The sequence below is a fragment of the Ictidomys tridecemlineatus genome, chromosome 3, assembly GCF_052094955.1.
Source record: "Ictidomys tridecemlineatus isolate mIctTri1 chromosome 3, mIctTri1.hap1, whole genome shotgun sequence".
Lineage (NCBI taxonomy): Eukaryota > Metazoa > Chordata > Mammalia > Rodentia > Sciuridae > Ictidomys > Ictidomys tridecemlineatus.
Window position 1 is genome coordinate 78833227 of NC_135479.1, and position 17059 is coordinate 78850285.

The following is a 17059-nucleotide window of genomic DNA, read 5'->3' on the forward strand; positions in this document are numbered from 1 at the left end:
GATGTCAACTGGACAGTGTAGAGCAGGTGGCCAACATCTAGGACTATGGAATAAAGCAAGGCTTGGTTTCAAGTTCTAGCTATGGAATGTACCAGTTGCATAACATTGTGCAATTTATTTAATATCTCAATAGCTCACTTTCCTCATGGAAAAAAGTGCCTATTTCATAGGAACCTTATCAAAGATGATACAGGTAAGATGTTTAGTCCAGGGTCTGGTTTAGCCATTATTATTATTGATTTAGTGGTGGTTTGGGGTTTTTTTTGTTGTTGTTGTTGTTGTTGTTGTTGTTGTTGTTAATGAGGAATCAGAGTAAATTTGTGTAGAAATCAAGTTTGAAAAAAACAAGAAATAGATCCACGGCTTGAAATAAAACTCATACTTCTGAGTCTGGAAGACAAAGGAACACAGGATAGAAAGGTGGGTGAAGAATTGGAGGATAAATCCAAGGAAAGGGGAGGACAGCAGGAAGCAGACCAAGTCAGTGACCAGAGAGCATGGGAGGAGAATCAGAGGAAGCCTGGCCCCAAGCAGAACGGCAAGTGGGAAGGTGGAGCTGGCTGACAGGAAGCCCAGCGGAACCAGTGATTCTGACATCTGTTGATAGCTGTTTTCATACAAGTTCCCACTTGTTCTGGGAAAGGGAATAATGGGGATGGGGAAAAGGAAGCAAATGCCCAAATTGTTCCATGTGACCTTTCCTTCCACCACCTTCTTTTCAGAATTCTGCATCCCAAGTGTTCTGATGCCAATCAGTGGTCTGAGATCTGAGCACAGTGACACCCTCCTCCACTCAGACAGCATGGCAATGGACATTCCTCCTATGTATTAATGGGGTCATCTCCCCTTCTGAGGAACAGCCAGCATGTGCAGTGAGTGATTAGGAGAAAGTTACAAGTGGCAGAATAGAACGGTCAGTTTACATACAACACTATCTTTATTAACTGGGGATTGAACCCAGGGGCATGTCCAGCATCCCCCCCTGCCACCCTTTTTGAGTCAGGGTTCCACCAGGCTGGACTGTTGCTTGGGATCATCCTGTATCAACCTCCTAAACCACTGAGATTATAGGCATGCACCACCATACACAGCTACACACATCACTTTTTTAAAACTCATCATTTTCATTCGTAAAAAGCTTTGTCTGATGGTTAGTCAGTAGACATTCTTCAGGTTTGGAAATGGAAAGAAGAGAAGTGCTGTTTAAGGAATACTTCATATCAGGATTCAGTGTTCTTCAGAAAAAGGTGGAGGTGGAACAAAAGCAAAGATCAGGCAAAAGTCAATAGATAATGGCTAGATCTTTGGTGGGAGAGAGTGTGTGAAGTTATTGTAGGAAATTCTTGAAATCACAAGTGCACCTAAAATAGTCTATGTTTCACACATAGATACTGTTTTCCAAATTCATGAGAATTTACTTAAAATTAGTAAAATTAATTTTTAAAAATTAACTTGGGAATTAAGGATTCACCTATATTAAAGCAAAATCTTTAAGAAAGCAGAACTCTGGAACCAAGCTTTCATGGGTAAATGACTGGTTCAGTTACACAGGATCCTGGGTTCAAGAGGGACCCCACCCTTGGGGCTTAATGAAACTTTATCTTTGAATCTATGATTTGTGAGTGACATTTGATGGTACAATGGAACATATGCCAGGGTCTTAAGGCCTTACTGATGTGCTGTCTCTTTTATAGCCTCCTCCCTGGGAAGGGTCCTCTACCACCCTCTCCCAAAACCCAGCCCTGTGACCACTGCCATCTTCAGAGGGGTCTTGAGCACAGGTAGAGAAGAATCAGGGTGCTGCAAATGTCTGCATTCATAGTTCCTGAGGGAGAGGGACATTAAATACTCAACAAACAAACAAACAAAACACCATGAGAGGTCTGTAAACAGATGCAGAAGAAAGAAAACAGCTTTCTCTTGCTCTCTGAACAAGGAGCTCTGTAAGGCCACTTCACACTGGATCCCACAAGTTTTGTAGCTGGCCTAAGAGATTTGCTACTCAGTGTGGTCTCAGGACCAGTAACACTGGTATTACCTGTAGGTTTGTTAGATATAGAGAATCCCCAGCTCTATCCAGAGCTAAATCAGAATTTGCTTTTTATCAAGATCCCTGGGTGATTCACATTGAAGTTTGAGAAGCAATGGTATAGATCACATTTTGTGATTTAGTGACCAATCCAGATGATAGCTTCCATCCTAGCCCTAAAACGTTATTTTATCATTGTTAAAGGTGTTGTCCTTTTCTCTGACATAAAACAATCACTATTCATATTAGGTGAGATGGAGAGGTCAAAAAGCTAGCCAGTAAGGAACACTGAAAAAGGAGATGCTCTGAGCACCAAGCTTTGCCAACTCTGTTGCTTGAAATTATATTTCCCCTGTTCTATACCCTTGGGTTCAATGCTTAGCATCTTTCCTAGCAATGCTGAGAGCCTTATGATGGTAACAGCAGCCAGCTTAAAATAACCTGCAGCTCTCCTAGAAATTGTTTTGACCTTTATTTTGCATAAGCGTTCAGAATGTGCCAGCTTTCTCTGCGAGAGTGGAGAGCAGTGCTTACCTTTCCTTCTTGTCATTGCTGATTTCTGAGTATACATGGGGGTTACTTGACATGGTATGGTCCCAGGCAAAATGTTTATAGAAAGCAACCTACATGAATACAAAATGAACCCCTAAGCCTTCCTCCCACCCCATGGATCTTCCCTGGGGATAAACTGCTGTTCTGGAAAGAACTAGTGGGAAATTGAGAGCTGAAATGATGCTTCTGTTCAATGGCAGTGAGTGCTGAGGCAGGTTTTCCCTCCAGGTGTGGAGAAAGATGATCAATCTGTCTTTGGACTTGAGTCTTTAAAATGGAAGCCTAATTTGTCATGTACTAAGAAGAATGGGTTGTTTAGTTAACTAATTGTAACATGCCAATTCAAAGTCATACTTGTTGCTCTAGCCTCGGGATTTAGCCTGAGGAGATTCAAGGATTTTTACAAAGTTTAAGCAGCATAATAGTCATCTAAATGATATCTGTAAAAGCAAGAAATTCAAAGTGGAATGCACCCCTTCAGGGGATATGCAAAAGGAAGAGGTATTAGAAATTAGCATTTGATTTTTCACATTTAAAAATGTGAGAGAATAAAATCCTTTACTAATATACAAAATGGGGACTGACTCTAGCTTCCATGTTGGTCTTTAAGTCAGATAGTGTTATATGAGATCCATTGAATAAAGAGCAGGAATTTCACAGTATGGGTCTCTTCTCTGATGTAGCACTGCATGGATATAATTTATAAATTTATATAATTTAGAGAGAAAGAGAAAGAAAGAAATTAAACCTGGTGTGTGAGTGAGAGCCCTGTGCCCCAAGACTTTTGCTGATGAGGTCTGAGGCCCCTTGTGGGAGATCTAAGGAAAGGAATGCCCAGGAAGGGCTCTGCCCCCAGCTCCAGGAGCACAAGGACTGAATTTTAGGCTGAGCTCTTTGGATTACACCAAGCCCTCATTCACAGGCCAGGTTTAGTTTCTTTCTCTCTTTATTTCTCTTTTTTCTTTTTTCTCTCTTTCCCCCTTTCCTTCCTTCTTTCCTTTTCCAGTACTGGAGACAATCTAGAGTATTACACCCTGGCGCGCATCCACCACTGAGCCAGGGTCTCACTCGTTTCCAAGGCTGACCTTCAACTTGCAATCCTTCTACCTCAGCCACTGAGTAGCTGGGACTCCAGTTCAGGTTCCATTCTTAATGGAAAGCAGTGCTGCTTCAGTTAGTGGTCTGTTTCTTTCCCTGGAATCCCAACGTATTTTCTGAGGGCCTCTAGGATGTCTCAGGAAAACTTGTACCTCTCAGCAGATTTCATAACACCTCAGCTTTCATTAACAAACAACTCCTTATCTTCTCAACCTAACTTTGGCCTTTGACTCCATTCTGCTAGATTTCAAGGCTTCAGATGACTTTGCTGGTCAGCATCCTGCTTTCCATTGTAAAAAAAAAAAACTAATAGTCTGGGTTGGGATTGTAGCTCAATAGTAGAGCAACTTGCCTAGCACATGTGAGGCACTGGGTTTGATCATCAGCATCACATAAAAAAAAATAATGTCCATCTATAACTAAAAATATTTTAAAAAACTAATGGTCAAGTATATGGTTATCATAAAGAAAAACTAAGTTTATTAGAAAAGTTCCTAGTTATTTAAATGAATATCTATACCTGCTAAAAGAGAATGGCTGAGGGCTCCCCAAGAATGTTTGCTTATCTGTAAATACATTTCCCTCTGAGGTTTCTAGTATAAAAAGTTCATCTCTTAAATAATGATTTTCTGTTTAATTTTAGCGACCAAGGAGGCTTGGTCCTGCAATTCTTTGTGCATATTGAAACTGTAAATAATCTTATCATTTGGAATAAATCTCATTAATGTGCATGTTATAATTGAATTCATTTCTAATTAATGTAGCATTACCTGTGGCAAAGGTGTATTAGCTTCTGTTTTCTGATTGCCCTTGAACATCGCCTTGAGGTTGCAGGAGTGCTGATGAAGTAATAAGGGCTGTGATTGATTTTCAGACACAAGGACCATTACCAACATGGCTGCAGACATGTCTCCAGGACCAGCTATCTTCAACAGTGCGATGGCCAGGACCAAGATGCAGCACATGAGGGAGTGAGTGGCATGTTACCTGATCCCTGTCACAGTGCAGCATTAGAACAAATTGACCAAGCATGTGAGATTGAGTCATGCAGTGCTGTCTTAGTCCCTTTTGGCTGTTAGGACAAAATGCTTGATACTGGACAATGAACAACAACAACAAAAAAAAAAACCCACAAATTTACTTCTCACAGTTTTGGAGGCAGGAAAGTTCAAGATCAAAGTGACAGAGGTTTCCATGTTTGGTGATGCTTGGCTCTCTCTGCTTCCACGATGGTGCCTTGTTGCTGCTCCTCACAAGGGTAGAAGCGCAAAAGGGAACTGTGTCCAAACACATGGAGCGGAAACTTGAGGCAGTGCTGGGCAGTAAGACCCAAGATCCCATGCATGCCCTCAACTCCTCCTTTGACACCATTCCATCTTCAAGGCCTGGCACTCTGGGCCTGTGATGGGATAGCAGCCTTGGGATCACCCTTCCATTGTCTCTATGAATAGCACCTGGCTTCCTTGTCCCCACACAGATCTCCTTACCAAATATTAGCTTGACCGCACCTTTGGTATTCTCTCTTAATTAACTGTTAGCAATCAAGAGAAACCATGCAAGACTTTCAACACTTTGCTTAGAGATTTCTTCTGCTAAATACCCTACTTCATCACTGGCAAGTTCTGCCTTCCAAAATGCTGAAGAACATGGGCACAATTCAGCTGGATTCTTTGTTATTTTATAATAGGTTTCCAGTTTCCAATAACAACATCCTTACTTTCCCTGTAGACTGTTATCAAAATAGTACCTACTGTCTATATTTCTACCCAGTGTTCTGTTCACAACCACTTAGATTATCTCTAAGACCGAAGTTCTTTCTATAGCTTTCCTCTTCCTCCAAGCCTTTGCTAGAATGACACTTTGTAGTTCAACTTATACTTGCCACCCAGTTTCAAAGCTATGTTCATATTTTCAAGTATTTGTTATAGCAATACCCCAGATCCTCATACCAAATTCTCTTAGTCCTTTTGTGCCGCTGTAACAAAACCCCTGAGACTGGGTAATTTGCAAACAGTATAAATTTGTTGTTCACTGTTACGGAGGCTGGGAAGTCCAAGATCAAGACTTGATCAGATTTGCTGTCTAGTGGGGGATCAGTTTCTGCTTTCAAGATGATATTTTGGACATAAGGGCAAAGGGAACTAGCTAGTTCCCCCGGAACCTTTTATAAAGTCTCTAAACCCATTCTTGAGGTTGGAATCTCCATGGCCTAATATGTTCCTAAAAGGCCTCACCTCTTACTACTCTTCCATTGGGGATTAAGTTTCAACATGAATTTTGGAGGGGACATGAACAATTTAAACCATTACAGGTAATATTCTCCTTGGTCTCCTACATGCAGCAGTGGATGGAACAAGCAAAAGATCTTGGGAAAAGCCCGAGTTCCCAACAAAAGCACTCCTGCAAGTGCTTCTTGACAAGGAAGAGACACTTGGCCTCCTAATATAACTTCTCTCATACAACCCATGTCTCTAGACCAGAGGTTGGCAAACTTTCCCTGTAAAGGAATAAACTGAAAATATTTAAGGCTTTGTAAGCCAATGATTTGTCACAATTATTCAACTCTACTGTTGTAACACAAAAGCAGGCAGTATGTAAATAAATGTACATGACTGTACTTCAGAAAATCATTATTTTGAGGCTGAAACGTGAATTTCATATAATTTTCAGGCATCACAAAATATTACTATTTAATTTTTTTCTTTGTGTGGTACTGGTAATTGAACCCAGAGCCTTGTACTTGAAATTGTCAAGAGCTCTGCCACTGAGTTACTCCTCCAGCCTCACCCCTTTTTTTTCAACCATTTGAAAATGTAAAAATAATTCTTAGCTCGTAGGAGGTACAGAAGCAGATGGTGGGCCAGATTTGGCCTGGAGGCTGTATACTTTGCCAGCCCCTACTCTAGATGTTCCCACTCAGGAATTTCTCTCTGAAATCTAGTACCTATATTGATTCTGACTGAATAAGTAGGAAAGTTTGGCAAGAGTTATTTTAGTTGATTTGCATTTACATTGTCCTTTCAATATAACTTGTTATCATCCAGGCTATTGTTTGAAAGCAAAGGAGAAAAAAAAAGAATGCTAAGAATTATTTCCAAACCTAAAGCTATTAATAGGTTTAGATGCTTATTGTCCTGCTTATATCACAATGGTCTTATAATAACATGGTTACCATGGCAACAAGTGATTCCCAGTAGTTGGAAGTGAGGAATTTGGGAATAATCTTTCCCATCTCTACTTACCTCCACTACTCCTTGCTGGGAAGATATAATGTAGAAGGATTTACTCATCTCCCAGTTGATACTCCTAAAAGAGAAAAAGCAGGTCACATATTTCACCCTTCAAAAGTTAATAATATGGTGGCATATTTTTGATCTAAGACTTCATTACTTTTGCAAAGTACACAATGTCTCATTTGCGAGCATTTTATAACATGCTCTAAGTCATTAAAATGAAAGTAGTTTTGCCAAAATAATTGACCAAGATGCATTCTAGTGATTTTATTACTGGTATATTTTCTTCCTTATTGCTTGACTGAATCTCACCAAGTATTTTCTGTCTCATTTTTTAATGTAGACCAATATACTCTGGGTTTCTTCCATGTCAGTGGGCTTACTTCTTTGGAAGAATAACCTCCTGTTCCCTTATAATCCATGTCATGAAGCCCTATACAATCCCAGAAAAGACAAAAAAAGGAATCGAGGCTACACAGCTGTGTATCTTTTGTGCGTGTTGTATCTCAGTATCTAAGACTTAGTACATAGCCAGACTTTGCTGTTCTTTCACTGCACAGTGATATACTACATGCTCAGTGTGTTAGTTATCTTTCAGTCACTGTGACAAAGTCCCTGAAAAAATCAGCTTTAGGGAGGAGAGATTCATCCTTGGCTCAGTTTCAGAGTGTTTGTCAATGGTTGGCTGGCTCCATTGCTTTTAAACCTGCGGTGAGGCAGAACATCGTGGTGGGGGAGCACATGATGGAGCAAAGCTGCTCAGCTCATGGTGGCTAGGAAGAGGAGAGAGAGGGAGAGAGGGAGGGAGGGAGAGAAAGAGAGAAGGAGGGGAAGGGATTGGGGACAGGATATATACAAGGACAAGGACATGCCCTCAGTACCCTAGTTCCTTCAAGTAGAACTCACCTCCTAAGGTTTCCACCACCTCTCTCAATAGCACCACCAATTGGAAACTAAGCCTTGAATTCATGACCTATTGGAGGACAACCCAGATCAAAACTATATGTTCACACTGTGGACAGAAAATACAGGGATGCAAAGAAGAACGATGACTGATACTTGTCCCTAGAGAGATCATAATGTTAAAAAAAAAAGTACAAAATTTAAGTGTAAATTAAATTTACACTTGTAAATTTAATTTACAGTGGTTATGTAATATGAAATGATGGTTAACAGAAGTTCCCACATGGAACCATGATCATATACCAAACAGAACAGATGGTGAGAGCTCTAAGGTCAGAAAGGGAAGTCAGGAGGCTTCTGGGAGTGTGGAAACATGGCATTGATCTTCACAGAGGAATATGATTTGGAGAGGTAAAGAGAATGGAGAAGAAGCTAGAGGTCAGCAGATTTGTAATCAATGACTTGGCTTCACTAATAAATGGCTTTCTGACCTTTGGCAAGTGATTTTTCCAAAATTCAGTTTCCTCCTCTGCAAAATAGAAATATTATTGTTGCATCAGAATCTTTGGGAAGCAGATGCAGAGATGAAGGTTAATGTAGGAGGAGGGTTGTTAAGAGAGGGCTCGAGAGGCTGATACCTATAAAAAGAAGAGGGAAGGAAGAAGACTGGCCATGGGGGATTCAAGCTGTGATATGGATTCAGTGGGAGTTTCTATTGATCCTCTAGGGAGCTCTGAAGCTGAGTGGCCCTGCAGAACTATCCTGCATTGAGGTGAGAGAGTAAAAACCCAAGTCACTCAGACATTGGATGTAGGCCACCTCAGAAAAGGGGCTGTGACTGAGCAAGACTTTCATTTTAGCCACAGCTGAAATACCCAAAGGACTTATACAGTCCACTAATGGTACCCCCAGCATCTGGGGACTAGCTACAGGGTCTGCTTGTGATGAGTAAATGATGTAATGCATGTAAGTGATGCATATAGGAGGCAATTTAAAAGAAGACTCAAATAGACTTGGCACTCATTGCTAAGGAGCTAAGATAACTTTTTTTCCTTGCCAAAGGGAAGAGAAGGCAAGGAATGTATTTAGGGGATACTGATTATATCAGGTTGTGTTAACTTTTTTAAAATTTATGAAAAATGTCAAGCCTATAGAAAAGTTACAAGAATAGCATGATGAACAGTTATATATCTTTTACCTAGTTTACCAATTGATAACATTTTGCCATGTTTGTGTTGTTGTTGTTGTTGTTAATGAGTCATTTGAGAACAGACTTTGTGCAACATGTTTTTCACCCTAAATATTTAAATGTGTGATTCTTAAGAGCCAGGTCTTCTCTTATTTAACCACAGTACCATGATTAAATTTGGTAAATTTCACATAGGTATGCACTGTTGTGAAATGCTCCAACCCATATTCAAATTTCTTTCATTATCTCCATAACACCCATAATACAGTTGTTTTTATGATCTGAGACACAAGCCAGGAATATATGTGGCACTCACTGGTGGTATTCCTTTGTTCATTTATTCTGTTCATTTATTCCTTTGTTCATTTATTCAGTCATTCTTTGTCTTTCATAAAGTTGATATTTTGAAGACTCTAGGCAGCTATTTTCTAAGATTCCCCTCATTTGGGTTTTGTCTTGTTTATCCTCATCATTAAATCCAGGCAATACATTTTATATTTTATGGTGTTATATACAAACAATGCTGTGTATTCTTCTAAAATTTAAAAATTTGATTCTGGAAGGTTTTAGACATATACAAAAGTGTTCAAAATCGTATAATTAACCCTTGGTCAGTCCTGTTTTTCTATGCTTCACCTGTTCTCTGATATTACTTTAAAGAAAGTTCTGTTTATCATATCCTTTATCTATTATTATTTCAGTAAATATGCAAATATGCTTCTTGACATTTCCTCTGATGTCCAGGAAACATCTCAAATTCCAGATGTACAAAACTAAACTGAAATTTACTTGCACACCTCTCTATTACAGAGGCTTCTCACATCTTTATATAAGCAAAGGCAAGACTAGATAAGAACTCATGTTCTGGGTCAGTAGTCAGTGCCTTCCCAGGCTTATTGGTGTTGGTGGTTTAGAGTACAGTCATTTCCAATTATAAGAAAGTGAGGCTCTGTGAGTGGGCTGGGGAGCAACACATCTGGGGATCATACTTCCATTCTTCATCAAGTTCTCTCATCTGGGGCACTCTGGGGCTTTTTAGATGCAGTATTAGGCAAGGAGCAGACCCTAGCACAGTGGTCAGAAGGAAGGTGCAGCTGACTGCTGGGATATATATACACACTAGCATGTGTCCTTGTGTCTTTGTACCCAGATTTCATATCTGTAAAGTGGGACTAATAATGGTTCCTACTTCACAGGGTTGTTTTAGGGTGAGTTAAAATAATGTGTGAAATACACTAAGCAGGGTTTATATCACATAGTAAATGCTTAATAAATATCAATAATTTATAATAAATGCTTAATATCTGCAGCTGCTTCCTTTCAAAAAACCCCAAGCCAAACATCTGAAGGTGTTGCTATGTGTTAGTTGCTAGGAGATGTTTTATACCTGAGGGTATCTGTGAGTGAAGAAGCTGTTTGTGAAGACACTTATATAGTAATTTTTAGCATGCAAAAAAAAAAAACAAAATAAGTGGCATGCCAGTTCTGGGAAAATATCAAAAAGTTATTAAATATAAAAGCCAACCATTTATCATCCTCCAACACTTGGCTCCCTGCCATGGCCACTTCTTATTCCTAATGGGGAGACCACTCCACAAATGGATGTCCCTGCTGGGGCATGGGAGGCATTTAGTTCTCCAGCTGCTAGGTGGTTGAGAAATACAAGAAATACAAGAAATCAGTATTGACTTCCTTCCTGACTGAGTAGTTTTCATGTATATTAAAAGATAAATTGCTGCTTAAAGATAAGTGGATACATAAGTGGATGGTAGGATGAATGGATATATGGACAGATGGATGGGTCTCTGTGGTTTAACGGGACTCTAGAAGTCTCTACTCTAAGGGCTTGATTTCTGATTTTCTGTTGAGAAGAATTTTTTTCACCACCACAAGCTGGATTCAAGTCCAGGCCTGGATCCAGGTCCCCACTGAGAGTAAGAAGGAAGCCTGTGGGATGACAGCTGGGTAGCTCTCAGCTCTGGGGAGAGTAAGTGGCACACTGTCATCCACAGACTGATTTTTAACTCACACATGCCAAGTCAATGTATCATGCCTTGAAGGGCTTGTTAAATCCAAATGGAAAGTTCCCTCTGCCTCAGCTTTACCCATCAAGTGGTTTTGTTAGTTAGTGTCTCAAGCCTTACTGCTTAAAGTGTACTCTATGACCAGCAGCACTAACATCACCTGGAAATTTTGTGAGAAATGTAGGCTCTTAGCCTCCTGATTCAGAATCTGCATTTTAATAAACTCTCTGGAGATTTATACACACATTAAAGTTGGAGAAGAGGGTTTCCACCTTAGGGAGGCATTTGTTGCCAAAGTGTGAACTGAAATCAGTCTTAATAAAATTCAGTACTACATAGGATAGATTTATATATTTGTGTTGTAAAGGCTCCAATATTTTAGGCTTTGAAAGACTTACTTGTTTTCCATTTAAATAAGGAAGGTACTATTTATATACTTGCCTTTAAAACTTGCCTTTTTAGTTTTTAGTTCTGTGAATGTTGGCAAAAGCATCACTTTTGTTTATGTAAAATATAAATTTAATAAAACTCACTCTTTTAGTACATGGTTATATCAGTTTGACAAGTACAAATGGTTATATAACCACCAGCACAACAAAGATTATAGAGCAGTTCTTTCTTCCCTCAAAATCACTTGTGTTATCCCCTTTTAGTCACACACTGCCATCACACACTGCCCCGGCACCTTTGATCTGTTTCTATCCCTTTAGTTTTTCCTCTTCCAGAATGTCATATAAGTGGAATTGTCATAGACCTCAGTTGTAACTGGATGGTCCTTGTGGTTATGTATCTAGATCTATGAATGGTCATGTGTTAGACCATTGTCACAAGACGAATCAGGTTTTGAGTTCAAGACCCAGGTACCTCCTTAGCAGCTGTCCTTAAAGTTTCTGGCTCCATTGAGAGTCTGATGGTAAAAGAATTTGCTATCCAGAAAATTCTGAGGTTAAACTATTGGTTTCATTGGCAAGGACTTCTCAGGATTTTGCAATGACTGAGAGGTGTTGGTGCCTGGGAATAATGGGGGTTCTGTGGCCTTTACTGTCATGCTCAGTTGAGATTATTAGGGATTGGATCCACCACACCAAGACTCGGCCTGAGAGTCGGAAGCCATGGAGAAGGCCTGAGGGTCTAGGAAACTTCTAATCCCACTTTTCCAGTTTGAAATGAATGGAATGAAAAATATCTGGGTCATGAGAAATTTTCTAATTACAGCAATAGAGTCTTCTTGAAGTAACACAACTCTGAATCATCTCTGCACTGTCATTTCACAGGAAAAACAAAATACTTGTCTGCAGGGATGCATGTCCTTGCCTTTACAATTACACATACAGTAGGATGCTTAAAATTGTCACAAAATTCAGTGTTTCTGTAGCCTTTGTTGTTGTTGGGTTTTTTTTTAAGTGTTTTTTTCCCTTTTATTTCATTTTGGATAGTTTCTATTGCTATGTCTTAAAATTCACTAGTATTTTTTCTTTCACATTGTCTTATCTGCTATTAATCCTATTCAAGATGTTTATGTGTGTGTGTGCGCACACGCACGCGCACGCACATGTGCATACACATGCATTTATATATTTATTTTTAAATAGGCTATTTTAGAGCAGTGTTAGGTTCATAACAAAATTGAGTGGAATACTTATTGTATTTTTCATCTTGGACATTGTAGTTTTCATCTCTAGATATTTAACTTGAGAGTGTGTGTGTGTGTGTGTATGTGTGTGTGTGTCTCAATATGTTCAATATTTTTTACACTAATTATTTTAGTTTCCTTGACATTGTGAATTTTGCCTTGTTTTGGTGTAGGATATTCTCGTATTCTGATAAGTAGCCTGGATCTTAATTTTAGGATTCAGTTACTTGGAAATAGTTTGTTACTTTGGGGATCTACATTTGAGCTTTGTTATGTGAAACTAGGGTAAAATTTAGGCTAAAGATGATTGTTTCTCACTACTAAGGCAAGACCCTTCTGTGTACTCCATCCAGGTCAGTGAATAATCAGGTTTACCAGATTGGCTGGAGTGAAGGAGTCAAGAGGCACCATTCTTGGCCCTGTGTGGCTCTGAGTGCTATTCTCTCTAACCTTTTCAGGTCACCTTCTCTCACTTGAATAATTCCCTCACATGCACATGCTGGTCTCTGTTTGGCTGAATCACTACTGTATGTTGCCTATACACAAGTTTATTGGTTTTTTTTTAATTATTTTGAACTTGTTTTTGTTTTTATTACTTTTGTTTACTAATTATGCAGCATGTTTTCATGGGCTCAAAGTCAAATGTACAAGAAAAACTTATTCAAAGAAAACTAGCTTCTATCTTTGATCCCTTACCCTCTTCCCTTCCTTTCATTTTTACAGCTGAATGGGCATGGCAGAACACAGCTGCTCACCTTCTGGTGACCAGGAAGCCAAGAGGAAGCAGCAGAGGGTGGGAGCTGCCACCCCCAAGGACCCACTCCCTTCCACTGGGTCCTACCCGCCTATAGTTTCCACTAAGTTCTAATAGTCCATGCAAATTATGAATTCATCAGTAACTAATCTACCAATGAAGTCAGGGCCCTCATGATCCAGTCATTTCCTAAAAGCTCCACCTCTGAACCATGCTAAATTGGGGACCAAGTACTGAACACATGAGCCTCTGGGGACATTTCAGATCCAAACCCTAATAATTCCCGAATGGCATTGCTTCCCCTATAAGTAGGCATTTCATATATTGTCTTTACTGAGGAAGATGAGAAGCTGAGGGAGACAATGAGTAGAGCAGAAGTTGGGGATCAGGAGGAGGAAGGGGGAGGGAAAGGGGAGGTGCTGGGGAATTAAATTGACCAGATTATGTGTATGGATAAATATATCACAATGAATCCCCCTACTATGTAGAATCACAATATACCAATACATTTTCTTTTTAAAAGATGAGAAGCTGTCTACATCCCTGGTATGTTTACCAAGCTACTCTCATCAACTTGACTGTCCAAATATGGTTGGTAAGTGCATGCTGCTTATGATGCTCAAAACTGGTTTCTATATTTTCTTTTGTGACATAGCCAGATGGCACTAGATAATTGTGTCTGCAAAGCCTCCTTGATGTGACTGCAGAGCTTTTGCTGAGTGCTGTAAGGCTGGGGTGAGTTCCTGGCAATTTCATTGTTGAACTTCCATGTCAGCTATTAGAGAGGTCTTGTCAGGGTCAGAAAATAGCCATGGCAGAGTGCTATGATAAGGGCTAAGTAAACTATTTAAAGGCTGCAGAAGATCCAAGGAGGTTTGATCTCAGTGTTATTGAGGTCAATTGGTTGAGCCTTGGGTAGCTGGCTTACAGGTTCTGAGATTTTTTTTTCTTTCACTTTCAATCACAAAGACTTTGCCCAAGGGAAGTTAAATTGAAGATGAGAAATCTATGCCCTTTATTGTCCTTCTCATTAACTTGATACACAGTTTATGGCACAGAGGTAATTACTTATAAAAATGATGGTGGAGCACTACATTTGCTAGAAAGTTCAAAATCAAAGCATCCCAAGGTTTGATAGTATCAGCTCAGATTCTTAACCAAACCAAAGCCATTGCAATGTTTTATGGAGGGAAGCTTGCTTTCAATGCATTTGTCCTCTATGCAGGGAATGTGCTAAGCCAGACACCTTCTGCTGTATGTGATTCTCACCTTATACTTGTGACATGGCCAGGATTCCCTGTTTTGTATACAAAGATGTTGTACTTCAGTAAGCTACTGTCAGCAACTAGTAAGTAACAAGCCTACATTTCAAATAGAAGTCTGGACAATTCTGATTAAAAGCCAGTGCTGATAAGCCTTGCCAGAGTGAAATGGGGACAGTGAGAGTTGACTGATCCAAAAGCCTAGGATACATTAGGAACTCTTCAGGAGCCTTGTAAGTCTGAAAGCTATTTATGTACCCAACGTCATACTCTGGAACCTACTTGGTCTCATTGGTAGTAATAAGTGCATGCCAAACCCACTAGAAATGAAGAATCTGTGTACAGAGAGGTTAAGAGAAACACCCAAGTCCCAAGTTGGCATCTGAGACTGGTCTCTCTGCTCTCAAATTTTACGCCCTTTCACATGCTTTTCTGTGTTGGAGATATTTGACATCCGTATTTTGACAGCATCTCATTCATTCAGTCCAGGCATCTCCTTTGTCAAACTAGGAACTTGCTGTTTTCAAATTTCTAAGTGTTAGGAATAAAGCTTGTTTTCACTGATTGAAATTACCCTTCAATGGAGAAACAGAAGAAGTGATGCTTCTTTCCTTGTCTTCTTTCCAAAAATCATTGAAGAAGTGTTAGGTATACCTCTAACATTCTCTTTCTTTAATAAAAGGTCAGTATCAGGGAGCTCTTCTGAAGGAACAGCTGATTGAAACCAGCACTTCAATTTCAAAACAATAAAAGCTTATACATAAGTAAGGCTTGGTAACCAGCAAATAAGAGCTCCCTGTCCAAACAGCAGCAGTCTTAAATTTACATGGACGATTTAAGAGGTACTTTAAAGAACAAATCAAACGTCTTGCTCAATTATCTCAAGGTCTGTAATCAATTAATGTACTTCTTGAGTCTGTTGTATATGAGGCATTGTACTATGAGGCACACAACAAAGAGACGCCTTATAATCTAACTAGGGAGAATGGACAACTGAATGTGTGATTCACAAGATTGGGGTCAATGCCAAGCCCTACTTTAGTGAAGCCAGCACCCAGAAATTCAGAGAAAGAGCCCATTTTTTCCAAAGAGATGCACTTTCAGATGACCACTTCTCCCTGAAGTGGACCTTTTCTGTCTGTTTCCTTGCCCTGTGAGTGACTTAACCCCTTTCTGTGAAGCAAAATTTAGCCACATAACCCATATGTCAGCCAACTTGTCCTGTACCCACAGTTCTAGACAACTTTGGCTCAAACTTTAACCATGCCCCCATGGTAGTTCAAAGCTCTTCTTGAGACTTTGGCAAATTCCTGGGTGTTGTGATGATCTCATCTTCTGAGATTTTGTCTCTATTATCCCTATTCTATATCATATTGATCAAGAGTGAAAATCTAGCCTCTTTATTCACTTTCCCTAATACTCTGATTCAACCAAATCTTCTGTGAGAGCACTTGACTTTTCTAAAGATTTGGAAGCTGGTGCAAAGGCTTCATGTCATAAGGACATAAACAATTTCAAATTAATCATTAAGCATCCCTGCTCTTTAAAAAAAAAATGTTCTTTAGCTATCCATTGCAGGAAGATTCATTGGAATGCCAGCTCTGAGATGATTTTCATGTGAAAACTTCCTAGGCAGGACTGGCTCTCTGGATTCATATATGTAGGGGTAGAAAGCAGGACTGGGTAGAGAGGAGTGGGCTGTGTATGACCTCAGCAAGGCCTGGTCACCAGGTTGAAATGTACCGAAGCTGGGACAGCCTGTAGGTCTGTTGCAAGTTGGCTCAAGGAGGCTGAGCTTGAGAGCCCTGTGTACAGAAAGTCATGTGAGCTCTGGTAAAGCAGATCTTGAATGGAATTGAGACAATTTTCCAAGAGACCTGGTGGCCAAGAGCTGTCTCCCAGTGTCACTTCAAGTAGCCAAAGAATGAGATTTCTCCAGTCTGAAGAATGGAGTTCATGCCCAGCTTCATTCTGACATCTGCTTTCCCCTCGTTCTCACAGACACCTTAGCATTCTTTCACTCCATGGGCTTTTGCTGATGAATAGACCTTTATTCTATTTATTTATTTATTTATATGCGGTGCTGAGAATCGAATTTGGTGCCTCACACATGCTAGGCAAACACTCTACCACTGAGATATACGGTCAGCCACATTTATTAATTTTTGGTGTTATTCCTGAGCCATAGGAGACCTATAGAATTGTTTCCCCTGTTTTCTTCTAGCAGTTGCAAATTTTCTGGTCTTATACCTAAGTCTTTGATCCATTTTCAGTTGACTTTTACACAGGGTGAGAGGGATCTAGTTGACTAGTTTTCCCAACACCATTTATTAAAGAAGCTGTCTTCTCTATGTTTTTGACACTTTTATCAAGACTGTGAGG

General features: G+C 39.8%; 1 protein-coding gene across 9 annotated transcripts in view; it reads left to right on the forward strand.

The window, feature by feature from the left end:
- The window catches only part of Nek11 (NIMA related kinase 11), a 307831-nt gene that overhangs the window by 238958 nt on the left and 51814 nt on the right, over positions 1-17059 (forward strand). For 7 of the 9 annotated variants that reach the window (XM_005327006.5, XM_040269805.2, XM_078043298.1 and 4 more), the window contains one exon: positions 4554-4650. The exons of the other annotated variants lie outside the window; for them this stretch is intronic. In XM_005327006.5, the coding sequence (XP_005327063.2) occupies positions 4554-4650 (97 nt within the window). The remainder of the gene's footprint in view (positions 1-4553; positions 4651-17059) is intronic. 9 annotated transcript variants of the gene reach the window in all.